Raw genomic sequence first — 16,439 nt, forward strand, 5'->3', positions numbered from 1 at the left:
TATAAACAAAGCTGAAAACAAAATTTAACGTTCCATGTTAACGTCTACCGACACAAGATAAATAATACAAAGCTAAAATTATTAATAAAATTACTTCTAGGTAATGACTATACATATAGGATTCCATATCGGGCTACACGCATCTTTCCTAGTAAATAATAATAGGCCTCCATATGTGATTTCTTTTTGAAGAAATAAATAACAGAAAATACCAGTTAAAATGTATATTGTCCAAACAGAAGCCAAATGACCACCCGTTGAGGCACAACATGACAATGGTCTAGAAGGTAGCTCGCTGTATAATAGGGGAATTATTTTTATTAGAATTTTTCTCCATCTGTAGATGACTGTCCTTTTAAAATGATGAGGACTTTTTATTGTTTTTATCTTTATGTATTTAAAATAGGTATTTAAAATTTCGATATATTCTTTTTATTTCGAGGTTATTTCATGATAGTTTATTTTACCCGGTAAATATGATTATGCATGTTTTATGTCCTAAAATTGTTGAGCAATGTGACTAGATCAAGTAACAGTCAAATCAAGTCAATTCAAAAGTCCCCGACCTGACAAGTAAATGGCGCTACTAGAATTAAATCCATATGTTTTTCAGTTAGCTCTAGCCCTCAAAATATGCGTGTATAAATTTAGCAGCTGTCAGATCATTAATTTGTGAATTACAGCATTTTGAGTGAAGCAACTTTTATTATTATGAAAAAAATGGATAAAAAGGAATTTCGCGTGTTGATAAAATATTGATTTTAAAGGGAAAAATACAGTGGAAGCATAAACTAGGCTTGATGCCGAGTTTCCGGACACTGCCCCAGGAAAATCAACAATCAAGGATTGGTATGTTAAGTTTAGACGTGGTGAAATGAGCACCGAAGACGGTGAACGCAGTGGACACCCAAAAGAGGTTGTTGTATGCTCCATCATCTCACTCCGAAGTCCAATCGACAGTCATCCGAGTGGATTGCTCACGATGATCCCGCTCCAAAGTGGTTGAATCGGCTAAACTCAAATATTCCAAATCCTCTCTATAGATAAGATCAGAGAAAATAACTAGTTACCACTGGTCATGGTTTTATCTGCTGGCACGTTACTGGCAGTATCCGTATTGAAGAAGCCAAGGAATGAATGGATGGGAATGAAGGAAGCTAATTATGTGGTGAAAAGGAATACGTAATTAGGAACTGGTTGGACCCAGTTAAACCATTAATTTGACCCAATAGAAAAATAAAAAGCGTTGTCATCCATCGCAACATATTAGGTGCCTCCACCGTATAGCATAGACCTTGCTGCACCGGAATACCATTTTTTCCAGTCTCTGCAAAACCGGTTTAGATTCAGAAAGGCTTGTTAAAATCACTTCGTGCAGATATGGATGACTATGGATGAAATGTCTACAGTGACGCAATTATAGTTTTAACACAAAAGTAACAGAAGGCCATCGATCAAAATGACTGATTTGTTTTGAAATTGTTTTTTTTTTTGGCCTGTATCCGGGAAGGGGAATCCTGTCACGGATACCTGGTCGGGAAGACCCGCAGGAATAAGCCAGTTGGACTGGTTATGTGGAGACTCCCTCTGGGCCACCCACTAAACCTCACCCTATCAGCTGATCCATTGACCCTAACTGATACTTCTTACTGTTAGTAAGGAGTGTGCCCGTAACAGGTAACACCTTAAGGCATAAGGGCCAGGCAAGGACGTGGCGTCGTTATCACACCACGCAGCTTGCGGTACATGAGTTAGTCGCTCGCCGGAGAAGGTCGAGACAATTTGGAGTTTGAGCACGACGGGGAAGTGTCGGCTGTGATAGAATAAGGCCACGAAGAGCCGAAAGAGTTATTGGCCTCAAATATCGGCCAACTCGGTAATACATATATTGTCCGAGAGACGAGGAGTGGAAATATCTCGAGTAGACATCGTATATAAAATCGTGAACTTAGGGGACGTCTGTTTCTCTATGAATTTGATTGTTCCTGAGGAACCAGGGGGCATTGATTATTCTCCTGAGAATCTTGTTTTGAAAGACTTGAAGACGTTTCACCTGGCTAGGTGAGACGTATTTTAGATAGACACTACAGCCGTATAGGACGATTGATCGAACCAGCATCTTGTACAGGAGAGATTTTATAGAGACAGGAAGCCTGATGGCCCGGTTGATAAGCGGGAACAGCAAATTAACAATACCTTGACCTTTATGGAGGGACCTTTGAATGTGAGAATTCCACCTAAATTTGCGATCGAATACAAGACCGAGATAGGTGGCTTCTTCTGACCATAGGATTTCGGCGTTCTCGATTTTAAGACGCAAAATGCTCGGTGCAAAACGCTTCATGTGAAAGAAGATGGCCTGAAGAAGCAAAGTAAGAAGTGTCGTCTACGTAAAAAGCTAAACTTGTTGTCTCCTAGAGATATCTGAAAGAAAAAGATTAAATAGAGCGGGTGCCACGAGGGAGCCTTGTGGAACTCCTGCCTCAATGGTTTTCCGGCTAGAGAGAATATCTTTAATCTTCAACTGGAACGATCCTCCTGACAAAAGTGATTTGATAAGAGCTGTTAGGTCATCAGGCAGACCTAATTGGATGCATTTCGCCAATAAGCCTTCGTACCAAATCTTGTCAAAGGCTTTCGTTTGGTCCAAGAAGACCGCTCCAAGTCTTTCACGTCGGTTAAAAGCACAGTTGATTTTTGCGGCCAAACTATGAGCCTGATAAACGGCTGAGTTTTTGGCGCGAAACCCGAATTACTCATCTGGAATGATATTGTTTGCTTTCGTAAAATCATTAAGAGCATAAAGAATTGCTCTTTCAGCAAGCTTGGAAATGGAACTTAGTAGGCTGATAGGTCTGTAGTCAGAAGATGATGACTTAGCTCCTTTTTTGGGGATAACTGCGATGAATGCATGTTTCCATGTGGATGAAAAGTATTGCAGCCTCAGAATGGCGTTGATGATATTATTTAGTTTGGCGAGCTGCTTGTAGGGAAGATTTTTGAGTTGGGCTATCGAAATATTTTCGAAACCCGAAAAACGAAATGTTCTTTTAAAATGTATTTGTATAAATCTGCTCTAAAAAAAAACCAAACTTATTTACATAAAACATAAATGGCCTTATACAATTGACTATATCTGACTATAGATAATATTTTAGTGATAAAAATGGAGGTGGAATATATAAACATAATAATTGTTCACAATTGCATATTGACCACAAACAAAATGGTATTAAAACTGAAAACGTTATTCTCTAAGGTCTGTAAATGTAATTATTCCATATTTCTAATAATAATTTCAAACTCTGAATGCATAAGATAGTGCTGTATGAGACCCTTTTAATTACTCAAACTGTCAACTTTCTTATTGAAAAAAATAGTGATGTTATTCTCAGAATTATGATAGTGATTTCATGAACTATTCAATTTATATAGAAACATATTTTTAAATAGAATCTAATTTTTAATATAAGATAAAATTTTAAAAATAGAGTTATATTGAAGTTCATTAACCAATCATTAATTATTTCAATCACAAAAACTCTGGATAATGATCTTTAAAAAGATAAACAAAAATTAATAAATTAAACGAAACATGAAACATTTTAAAATAAAATTTAGCTTACACTAAACATGTGTTTAATAAGTGTATAATAATTTAATCAACAGCCTCTTTTAATGAACTAACATCGCTCATAAAACTGGTATAGCAAAGATTAATTTGTTAAAACATTTTAAACATTAGGTTCATTTTTATTTTATTTAAAGTAAGCACATACATATTTAATTCATGTTAACACTAAATGGTACATTAAATTGTTATGACAAAACATAGAAAGTAAACAACGATATGTATTTGGGTTAATTTGATAAACTAATCAAAATAAAAAATTTAATTAAATGAAATTTTAATAATTTTCTAATTTTCTAATTTAATATAAACCTAGTTTACTCTAATATATAGTAAATAAGTTGAGAGACACTATATGCGATGTTAACTTTGATATCACATTCCACAAATTTAAGCTAAAAAATCAAAGCGAGTATTCTACTAAAACGACGAATACACATACGATACAATTTTCATCAGTCAATTCATATTTGATTCATTGATAAACATTTATCTAGTTTGTTAAATAGATATTCAGTTGTTAAAAACATAGCTTACTTTTAATAACAATTTAAAACACAATAATATATTTGAATATGTGTTAAGTTTTATTTATCTGAATAATAAATGTGATTTAATTATTTACAAAATTCCAACAAATAAATTATAAATCAAAATTCTGGTTCGATAAGATGAAGAAAAACAATCGACATTGTTTAATTGAAAACGAATATTTACTAGGTCATAACCCGAAACTGATCTAATTTATTAGTACTGTTATCTTAACGAAAAACAGCATCAATTAGTTTGATGGTTGTAACATATAAACATACATCATCTATATGCGCGACGATATCAACTGTTTTTGTCGCAATAGAGTCCTATTTTGTTGTCTGGTTACTAACATTTGGATATTATGTTCTAAACCACAAAATCTATTTTCGGTATAAAAATAGTAGACAAAGAAATGATAATTATTTCTTACGGCATTATAGTCGTTTTAATAGTTGCTAGAGTGTTACTAATAGTTAATAGTAAAATATTCGTTTTTCACGGCAATATAGTGGATTGTACTAAACATTTCAAATTAATTTTCTGAACAATCCTATTAGGGGGAAATTTTACCTCATTATTAATTTTAGATGGAAACTGCTACGATAAGGGATTATCTTGTGAAAACTATGGAAAATAAACTCTATTTGAAGATTGGTTGGCCGAAAACAAATACAAGGAGAATTGCAGGAAGGAATCGCTTTCAAAATTAAGAAAGATCTATTACATGATGATCTAAGAATAAACGAAACTGTTAATGAGAAACCTTATCATTAAACAACTCATTAAAACCAAGCAAGCTCTGACCAATGAGCTAGAATTGGTGAGTATGGATCACCTATACTTTAAAACTAGGGATATTAAAAAAATATATATTAAAGTCTCCTTTTTACAAACGAGGGTTTATCTGGACTAGGCCTACAGTTTAAAGAGCGCTCCGAACCACGGTCCTTGGCATTAAGCCTACCGACCGGCGAGTGATCAATTTAGAAATCATCCCAGAAGACATCCGGTTTTACCCAGCCTGGTTACTAGCGTGACTGAAATCATTTTCCTTGTCGGATTTTGCACTCTTGCCTATGGGAATCACCAATATTAAACAATAACAAAACTATATTTACCATGCCCTAGCGGTATTCGAAGCCGCGACTAACAGTAAGAGAATGCCGAAAAAATATCGATATTTTTGTCCGATATTTTTTTGACCGAGGTACATGGTTCGATATTTTTTTAAAATATTTAAATATATCTATTAAAAATTATCACAAATCATTTTCAATAAATATTTAAAAATAACTTAGTAATTAAACTGGTAATTAATTTTACATATTTACAAAAATATTAGATAAATTAGAATAGAATTACTAGAAATATTAGATATACTTTTCAAATTAATTTTATTTAAAGAATATCGATATTTTCTAGGCCGATATATCATTATTTTTATTTTTCCTTATATATGTTTTTTTGTAAAATATCGATATTTTATATAGTTGTTGCAAAAAAAATGATATTTTTTTTCTCCAATATATCGATATTTTTAAAAAAATACCGAAATACATCGATTTTCTTTAAAATATCGATATATCGAAATATCTATTTATTTTTCGGAGACCGGCACCCCTACTACTTCCAACTACCATTCATGCAACTCCTTACAATACATTTGAACCAACTTACAATACATTCCAACTTTGAATACAATACATTTGAAAATTGTCTGAAACATAAGAAAAGCTGGCAGTTTACAATGCAGAATATTCGAGAAGTCGAAATATTCGAGAAAAAAAAAGCTGAAGAAAATAGAGATTACGGCCAATAGAAAAAAGCTAGACGTTTAATTTTTTTTTTTGAAAAAATATATGTCAACCTATTGATTATTAGAAATAACACATTTAGTTTGGTGATTTGGTGGGGTCAATTATAATAGATTTTCATTAGATTACATAAAATATGTTTTATAGCATAAGATATTTCTGTAACTATATTTTGCATAAATAGTCAATTGGAATGTCAAAAACTATTTGCTGCAAATATTAGTTTCCTTTTTTACTTCAGGGAAAAATTCTGCTGATGACGAAAGACCTAGTTCATCGATAGAGGTGTTATATTAAAAACGGGAAACTCAGACCAAATAAATGGGGGATTGAAATGGATGCTTTTAAAGAGAGTACATACCTGCTAATTAGTGAAAAATTATACTTGTTAAATAATAATAATATATAACCCGTTTAAATTTAACTAAGTGATCTTAATAAAATAAAATTTAGGATTTAGATTATAGTATATTATGAATTAAACAAATATATTAATCATAAAATAAAGTGTCCATGAAACGTGAAATAAAAATAAAAAGTTCACATATTACAAAGTACTATATTTACATTTAAACATTATTAAAATTAATTTCTGTAACGATGCTATAATCTGCTATTGTTAAGTTCCAAATAATTTTTAGTTAATATTTTGAACCACTACATCGGAAGAATAGAGATGATCGATAGATGCAGACTGGCAGTAATAAACTCCAAAGATAACATGAATGATTAACTGTGTAAGGAGCAGGAAAACATCTGTAAAAGCTAACAAAAAATCAGGGTAGATTTCAAACACTATTGACAAAAAAAAATCGTAAAGGTGACAAAGGTGGGTCTATGAATGAAGCCAGAAAGGTTTTGTGCTATTGTGCCGAGACACGTCAAGCGGCATGATTTACAATTTTGGGTCAGAAAACCTCATTTCGAAAAAGAACCAACGTCATTCAGTCGTAGAAGAGGCGTAGCTCTCCAGGTAATATAGGGATACATTTTTTCGTCTAGTCTACAATGACGCACCTGGTACGTCTCTCAGTATATCTAGCTCGTTTTTATTAGTTTGAATAATATATGGCAACTAATTATATATCTCAAAGACTTATAATGACTATAAACTCAAAATGTTCGGGTTAACAATAGAACTCACACATTTCAGTGGTAAAATGGACGGAGAGTTACAAAAATACGTCACATTGTTAGGCTACAAAAAGGTCTATTATTGTTAAACTACAGAATCTATCTATAATATGACAATTGTATTGTATAAATTGTAATAGAATATGATAGGATAGTCCATATAAACATAACTTAAAAAAATATTTAAAACAGTAACTGAGTTATTGTAATGCGGTAATCAAGTTTCATAAAACGCCATGTTTCCCATTAATCCTGATATTGTAATATTATTACGGCAGTTAAAACTAAATGAGTAGTTAATAATGACCCTTCAAGCACTTAGAATATATTAAGTGCTGTTCTTGATGAAATATGTTGTTCTTGACTTACAATTAAAATTATCTTCTTTTTTATTTCAATATGTCGATAGTAAATATTATGACAGAATTTTCATATAGATGTTTTAAAGTATGGTTTCGTTTTTAATTATGAATGTTATATGATAATCTATAAACTTACAGTTTCGCCATTTAGTATTATTGTATAATATTCATATAACAGTCAAAATTTCATGATCAACATTCATTACATTTATTATTTCATTTGAAGATATCTTCTGCCAAAGCCCGAAATACTTTTAGAATCTTATATATTTTTAGAATCTCGATTTTCAGGTCGGGTTTGGTTCCAATGATTTAAAAGTGGTTATATTGATTCCAATGGAAAATAATGGCCTGCAGAATCAAAAAAAAAGACAAGAAGACAAGGGATTCAAAACTTAAATCGCAGCTAAAAGAACTTTTGCACAGTTTAGCAGTTAAGGAATTTACTGTTTCCAGTCAATTATATTAGACGAGAAAGATTCAAAAGGAAGGGAAATAGCTACCAGATGAACTAACATAGCTGTTTCATTGCTCGTCTGCCAAGCAAGAGTTTTCTATGCCCTAGAGTGACTAGCGCTGAAAAGTGGAAGTACTATGTCAGTCCCAAGTACAAAAAGTGATTGGTTAATTCAGGGGAGTCATCCGCATTGACACCGAAGTATTCATGGCCATATAATATTGCACTGCATATTACGGTATCAGCAAGGTAAAGTGTACAACGAGTTGCTAAAACGGAATGAAATTATTCCTTCAAATACAATAACGACGTATTATTGCCTCTTAAATGGGAAGTTCTGTAGCTCCCAACATACTTGCCAGACATGGCGCCTTCTAATTATCACTTGTTTAAATCGATGCAGAATTAAACACGAGAAAATTGACTAATGAGGAACTATAATTAATACATATTGTACCAATTTTGAATACAATAATTCGAAAATGTAGACATCAACTAATATTTATAAATGTATAATTCTTATTAATGGTAAATTCATGAATATTATAAATCTGGTCAAATTTTGTACTAAAAACTCTTAACTTCTATATATTTTTCTTTTAAGTACTATAAGCTGTACTAATGCGATCTAAAATAGCACTTAAAGGTTAATAGTGCTACTGGGATCAAAATTATTGAGACATAATCCTGCTTTGTACTTCGTCGATTATGTGTAAATGTAGAGATGTTCGTTATAAATTCCTTTTGCGAGGCCGATCTATCAACGAGGCTTTTAAGTCGACTTTTTCATCGTGGTAATATGATGATAGCTCCATTAGACTATAATCGCAAAAAATAGCTTACTTTCGAGTCTATCGCGAATAATAAAATCTATTCTAAAAAAACTTAACCAATAATAAATCACTTGTTTGTGTTCTATTTTATGATCATATCGTTATAAGAGCTTATAATTTTGATAGATTTCGGAATTCGGAATAAAAGTGAACTCTCAAAAATTTCATTAATTACGTTGAAACCGTAAGGAAACCAAACCGATTTTCTTTCCGCGATTTTTCCATCCCAATTAAAAATAATCGATCGTAGGGTAGATCCCGTTGAATTCGAAACTGCAAAACGATCGAGGCAGAAAAAAAATACGACGGACACACGAATCGTCGACGGCGCACAAAACTTCAAAGCTCTCTCCTCGAAATTCGCAAGCTGAAACACTATCTGAAGTTGCTTCTTTAACGATTCAATTAAAACTTTGATATTCAATACCGATGTGACTTTGGAATTTGCAGGCATTCCCGATTCCAAGCGGCGACAGGTTCGTATTTCTAACAAAGATAGCGAACGAAAAAATCTGAAGAGTGACCAAAGTTATGCCTCATTTAATTTGGTTTATAGCGTATATATATATATAAATTAAATTTAAAGGGTTTACAACAGATGGTGTTACTGTGTATTAATCTTATTGGGCACATCTGTAACTAACTTTATGTTGAATCCTACACTAACAGGTTTAACTTCAGTATGTGTCATTTCGACGAAATGGACCAAATTTATTTTCAGTGCGTTGCAAATATCTGACCCTGTACCGAATTAATCGCTTTAGCGGAAAGTTTCATTTTTCTTCAATTTAAAAAAAAAGGCGGCAGAAAGTCATGGACTGTAGTGTGAAGCTTATGGCGACCATGCTTTATAGATTTTAACATGTGAATATTCATGGCAAGACCAAAGACTAGGCACATTTTGGACAATCAAAAAAAAATGAGGACGAATTTTTTTTGATCAATGGGGATTACTATCAATTACAGTTAAAGTTAAGTAATATTAGTAAAGACAAAACAATATTATTTTTAGCATGACAACGCTAGGCGATATGTGATAAAACCGGGGAAAGCATATTTGGTATAGCGACCGCTACGACCCAACCAAACCAAATGGTAGTAAGTGTTCGGAGAAACAATCGCATCGACAGCCACGTAGACCGACCGGCGGACCCGTCACATTGGGATTATTAAAATACGAAGTGGTACACCACCGACTGTACTCTTCAGACTTTGTTCCTTCTCACTAATGCTTGTTTCAACATATGAGTCGTGACCTGACCGAGCAACGCTTCACTTTTTATGCAAATACTAAAAAGATACTCAAAAGAAAAATCGTTCTTTCAAGATGGAGTCTGTAAATTGCCTTAAAGATGGGGAAAAGTAGCCACTATCGATGGACAATATCATGAATAAAACACATTCTACAGATTTTTCATAATAAAATTCAAATTCAAACAAAAAACCTTTAAAATTCAGACCTTTATGATTAGCGATGTAATTATCCTTATTAGTTCTTTATCTACTCTGAACTAATAGCAAGTTGTCCAATGAGACTACGGTTTATTGAAATTGAGAACCAAAAATTAAACTCCATATTAACATTTCATCTCTTGAAAAACATAACTACAATTTTTTGATAAAATGAAATATAATTTCAAAATTTACAAGACCCAGCATGTTCTTTGTGTTATTTATGACGCATCCGCTAACAACATAATACAATTATATAGTCGAGTGAGTGGCTTAATAATAAATATACAATAACTATGATAATAACTATAGATGTGATTTGGGATATCACGTGAATTCATGAGAACGAAGCCAAATTGTGTTCGGAGATAAACAGACGAATTCTTGTAACCATCTAAATATGTTGTATAGACCAGATCTACAGACGAAAAATTATTTTCGATCAAGGTAAGGCAACTACATATTAATGACTTATTATTAACTTAAACCATTTCAAATATAATATATCATCTATCTTTAGTAATTTGTGATTAATTTTGATTGGGCAATAACAACTTGATCGAATTCAGTGCTACAGACAACCCCGGATATTTATGCTACAGACTGCATTGATTGCTCTGATTTTACAATATTTTACATCTAGTACCGAAACAAAAACACCGAAACTATTATATAATTGACTCCTAATTGCTTTACGGTCAGTTGACATGAACTCTCATTGTTCGCCATTTCTTTACTGCACTAAAGCAGTTTACACTGATCTGCACTAGTCAGTCCATTTTACCATACCATCTCTTTTTTGGCACATCTGTTGCTTACTTCAAAAAAGCAAGGTTTTATAATTACATTGGAAATAAAGACAACACGAATGCATTTTTCTGCTATCTGAAACTAACTTGTCGCAATACTCCACACGACAAATACATTAAGTGGTTATTTTCTTCAGGATGGCCACTTTCAACTTCTTGAACGTTTAACAGACGTCAATCCTAAGAATATTAGCTCGTTAAAACTGTTTTAAATAGAAAATAACAATATTTCCTATATCTCGGCATCATTACTTTTATCCTATTTCTAATTGTTAATTTAAGATTAAATTTAACAAAAAAAAACATAAAGTCGCAGCTGCTTTCGGTAACATATAATAAATAAGTATTAAATACCATTATGATTGCCAGGATTAACAAATACATAGTTTATTTAGTAATGCCAACTGATAAAGTAACCAATTAAGCTATATAATCATCAATGTATAAAATAACTGTTGATTGTTAATTATTAATTCTAAACTCTCAATAAATTACTTTGAATAATTACAATATTCCTACAATAATAAAATGTGAAGTTGGGGAAAAATATATCGGTTGAATTCTTTTATATTTCCTTAATGTCATTAATCTTATCCTAATAATCATTGAATAAATAATGAAGGCATACTATAGAGCGTTTTAGAATACATGCGAGTAGTATGATGTTTGTTTTAACGAGTGCTTAAGTGAACGCAAGTATGAGAATTGGCTTGTCCCTTTTTGTTTCGGAAATCCTAAAAATGAACTGTGCCGAACTGGTAAATAAAGCATTGAAAAAGGCAATAAAATTCTTTCGAGGTATACCGACATATTTCATCGAAGCCATTTTTACTATTTAAATAAAGCTGAATACCAAAGGATGGTTAATACTTTCCACATGAATTAACAGTAAAACATGTAATGGACCGAACTTTTATGTGTGAATTGAATCGAAATGACCTTCAGCCAGTTTTTAAACAAATGATAAAGCATGACAAAAAAACGGTGTTGAAGCCCAAAGAAGCTTCACAATTTATTCCAAAGCCTGTATTAACGCCAAGGAAGGTGATTCCTAAGAGTTTAAAAGGAATTATTCATGAAGCTGGCTAAACCATTAACTCTCTAGTGTCAACAACTGAGCTAATGAAGTAGGCAAAAATTAGCCAAACTTAATATAAATTAAATTAACAATGACGGAGATTGACTAGGAAACTGCAATACATCCACCGTATAGTCCGTACCTTATCCCATCCGACTACTATTTGATCTTTCTTAATGATGTAAAGCTGGCTTCCTCCAGTTTCTTATCCAGAAATCTCAGGACTCCAAAAACTACTACTAATCTATAATAATTATTAGACTAAAATGTTTAACATATTATACGTATACCTCTCAAATATATGTAATCATTCCCATTGTTTTAAAATATATTAGTATATCCACTAGACCCGATATCTTCTTGTGTTGTATTTATAAACATGCTAATAAAAAACCACTGATAATAATGAGAGCTAATAATAATTTTAAAAAAAGCTGTTCAAATTTTCTGGGAATATATAAATATAAATATGTTTACAATGCATTTTATAAATATATCATTGTTCTATCACTGTACCGACACCGAGAGTGAGCTTTGTAGATTCATACTGCTACTGTTTTGTTTCACTTTGTTTACAACAATAGTTAGTGCGTTACAAAGTATCGGTTTAATATTTGTATATAAAATAGTAATTTTAAATAAAAATATGTATTTTTCATGTATTATATTAACGAGTGTCTCAATCAAAGACATGTTGCATAAATGTGGAAAATATAGCAATTTGTAACATGCTATTAAAATTTGAAGTATATATATTTTGAATATTACACTGCGCCTGTTGTGAATACAAGAATAAACGCAAATTGGTACATGCGCACTGTATATGTATGTTCTACCATTTCATGACTTTAGTATGAATGATGTATTTGTGTTGAATTAAAATTATATTTATACACATGGGGTTTAAATAATTTTCCAATATCTGTTAGAAGATCTCGTTCTTTTTCCAGCCAAATACAACTTTTGTTTTAAATGTAATACCATAATCAATTACCTAATTCAATTATAACATTACGAATCACCCGAAAAACATTAACCCATCATAGTTATTGCTTGTTTCATTATTTTGTCAACATTTTAACCAAAATAGCACTATGCATTATCCCGAACTAATCACGTGTAAAAAAAAATTGCTGTACAATAAACACATATAATAATAAATCTTACTTGTGAATCAGCTTACTTTATAAAATTTTTTGAGTATTTGTAGTAAATTATGACAAAAATAATGGTTAATACTTTAACATCATTCAAAATCAACAGTTGCATTTTAAAAGGAATTCTTTGTAAAAATTTGGTGTTACCATTTAAAGGAACTATCATGCAAAACAAAAACACGTCGAAAGCTGCGGTGTGCTTTCTGAAAAAAAAAGTGATTATCTAAAGCTTAGAGTTGTCAAAACAGTGACCCCTGGCCAAGCCCCGCCCTCTACTACTCGACGGTCTCGGGGGTGCATTCTAAATCCTTTTACCAGCGGTCTTACGATATCCGCGAGCGAAATGAATTAGGTTTTTATGTTTCCCGAAATTATGGGGTCTTTTTATTTAGGTTTTTGATGGGTTTAACATGACGGAATGACTCATTATCAACATAGTCAGTTGTTTTTTCTTATAAGGGTACAAATTGGTATATTATGTTGGTGACTGTAGTATACGCCAAGTTGTCTGGTGTTTTACACTATTTAAAATCTCAATAAAAGAATATATATATATATATATATATATATATATATATATATATATATATATATATATATATATATATATATATATATATATATATTGATAACGATAACGATAAAGGCCTAAGAAATATACAGGAATTCAATGTACATCAAATATACAACAATGTTTTCAACGTCTGCTGTCCTACGGATTCATTGACATCACTATATAGGACAATTAAAGTTGTATTATTCTAAAAATTTAAGTGATATATTAGTAGCGTTTTATGTATTGAAGCCTCATTGCTCTGGAGAAATTTAAATATAAAATTGAACTAAACCAATTGCTCAGTAAATCATGGAACATTAAATCTCACGTACTGCTGGTATAAGAATATATTTTTGAACAATAAAATTGTGGCATATTTGGAAATATCTCTTATATACAATTTAAGTATTTATATACATATTTAAAATAATATAGAATGACTTAACGTTTTGTTATATAAATTGCCATTATTTAAACTAGTTATTTATTTTGATAGTCATTTTGACTATTTTTTTACCGAATTTGAAACAGCTCTACGGTCAATTTAGCACTTTTAAATATTGTCAATTTTTAATAAAAAATAAAATATATAAAATTTACGTGAATTATGGTACATAAACAATAAAAGCTTAAAATAATTATATTAGTAATATTTTAAGAAGTAGTAGTGAATAACAATATAAATGTATTAGCTTATACAAATTATAATGTTGTTACGAGAAATAAACACGTGTTCAGCATCATCATCATCATCATCACGAAGCTTCAACAAGTAAATATAGATATATAACAAATATAAGATATCTTAATTTCATTTATTTACCAGCGCAGTGAACATATTTAAGATGTCTCTGCACATAATATGACTGAAAGTTTTATCAATATAACTAAATGCGTTTTATCGAAGCAAAATATGAGTAAAATATAATTTAACTTATATGGAATTATATGTTATTAAAATAAAAGATATTGTTTTTAAAACATGTAAGATTTAAATATCCCGAATCTACTAAACAGTACATAAAACGACTACAATATCATCTTTAAAAAATCTTGTTTCAAATTTATCCCTAGCTGGAGTAGATAGAAGATCATCAATACAAGTGAAATTTAGCGATATAACACAAGGAACTAAACTAACCTTGAATTCCATGAAGGCATCCAAGAATCACCAGATACAATCTCCAGCACACCACATCTATGGAACCCATTCTCATCTTTAACTCAGAACTTCAACTAGCACTATCGTTGGACAGTCGTCAATCCATTCCCATATCCATAACACTACGAGATCACAGTTAACCCACTACTAAAAATGATATAATCCTGTCTACTAAACGAACAATGTTCGATGTTAAAAACAAAACACGAACGATGGAAAAAACAGTCGATACATTTTTTGTGGCGATGTTTGCGCTGTAGGATGCTCGGTCAACAGCGGCACTAAGTCCCGTCCTCAGGCCGCGAGATTGGATCGGCAACTGAAAGAGACGGACCGGGTCGTATCCTGAATCGCTTCCCCCTCTCCCGAAGGACTTTAGGGCGCTGAAACTCAACGATTCGGCCGCGAGCTTGCGTTCAGAGCTTTGGGAGCTTTTGCGTCGGGATGGCATGGAAGCAGGAAGACTTGTACGTATATATATATATATATATATATATATATATATATATATATATATATATATATTTAATACATAATTGTATTTAAATGCTTACACGTATCAGCGATATATATGGATGAAAATTCAAAACGTTAATGTGAAAAACTTAAATTCAATGGTTTTAACATTTTCTTACATAAAATAACATTTTATAAATTTGCTACTGAAGCCCATTAAATACTGTTAGAAACTCAAGATATTGATGTTGTGTAAATCCAATCGGGTTTAGTGTCAGAAAGTGACTTAAAAGTAGTCCTTTTGACATCAATGACAAAAAACCGCTTGAAAGATTAAAAACGTTCAAAGACAATGAGTTGTAAGACTTATTGGACCTAGCTCATATTCTCAAATAATTTTCAGACAGTATAGCGTTGGTGAATAAACTGTTTCCAGAAGTTTAGATTCAAATGGAGGGAAAATGGTTACCACACGAATTGATTGAAAATGCCATTTTGAAGAATTTCATTACGCAGTTTCATTGATTGCCAGTCAAAAGAGTTTTATCTAGCGTATTTTAACTGACATCGAAAAGCTGATTCGCTATGAGAATCCTAAATGCAAAAGATTTTGGATTAGTAAAAGAGTTTTTGACTTCATAAGCTTTTAATCTACAAGATGAGCAAATTGCTACTGTGGAACTATTGTCAACTACAGCAGACATATTTATACGAAAGACAATTTAGAAGTTCGCCTGAAGGGGCATTCTCAACACTCACCAACGCACAGTAACGTGGAAGCAATACAGCTATTGGACAACATGTCGAAAATCAGAAGATTGCAGCGAACCAAACCACAAGGACTTAAAGTATATAAATATTACTCTTAACGTTTGCTTAAGCAGTTTAGTTTTATTTTAATTTCGGAAATACATAATGATTATATATGATAACAAAATACATAACCTCATACTCGACTTGCCTGTGTATTTATGCAAGTACAATATAACAGTGTTAATAAATTA

The 16,439-nt window shown here is 31.7% G+C and overlaps 1 protein-coding gene across 1 annotated transcript in view; it reads right to left on the reverse strand.

Annotated features, from left to right (window-relative positions):
- robo3 (roundabout 3) overlaps nucleotides 1–15,175 on the reverse strand; it is a 440,303-nt gene extending 425,128 nt beyond the window's left edge. Inside the window, exon 1 of the mRNA XM_076419735.1 lies at nucleotides 14,959–15,175. Coding sequence (XP_076275850.1) covers nucleotides 14,959–15,034 — 76 coding nt within the window. The 5' untranslated portion in view covers nucleotides 15,035–15,175. The remainder of the gene's footprint in view (nucleotides 1–14,958) is intronic.
- Nucleotides 15,176–16,439: the final 1,264 nt, after the last annotated feature.

The sequence above is a fragment of the Rhynchophorus ferrugineus genome, unplaced genomic scaffold, assembly GCF_030347505.1.
Source record: "Rhynchophorus ferrugineus isolate W39M unplaced genomic scaffold, kcgeb_rfMv2 rfM1, whole genome shotgun sequence".
Taxonomy (NCBI): Eukaryota; Metazoa; Arthropoda; class Insecta; order Coleoptera; family Curculionidae; genus Rhynchophorus; species Rhynchophorus ferrugineus.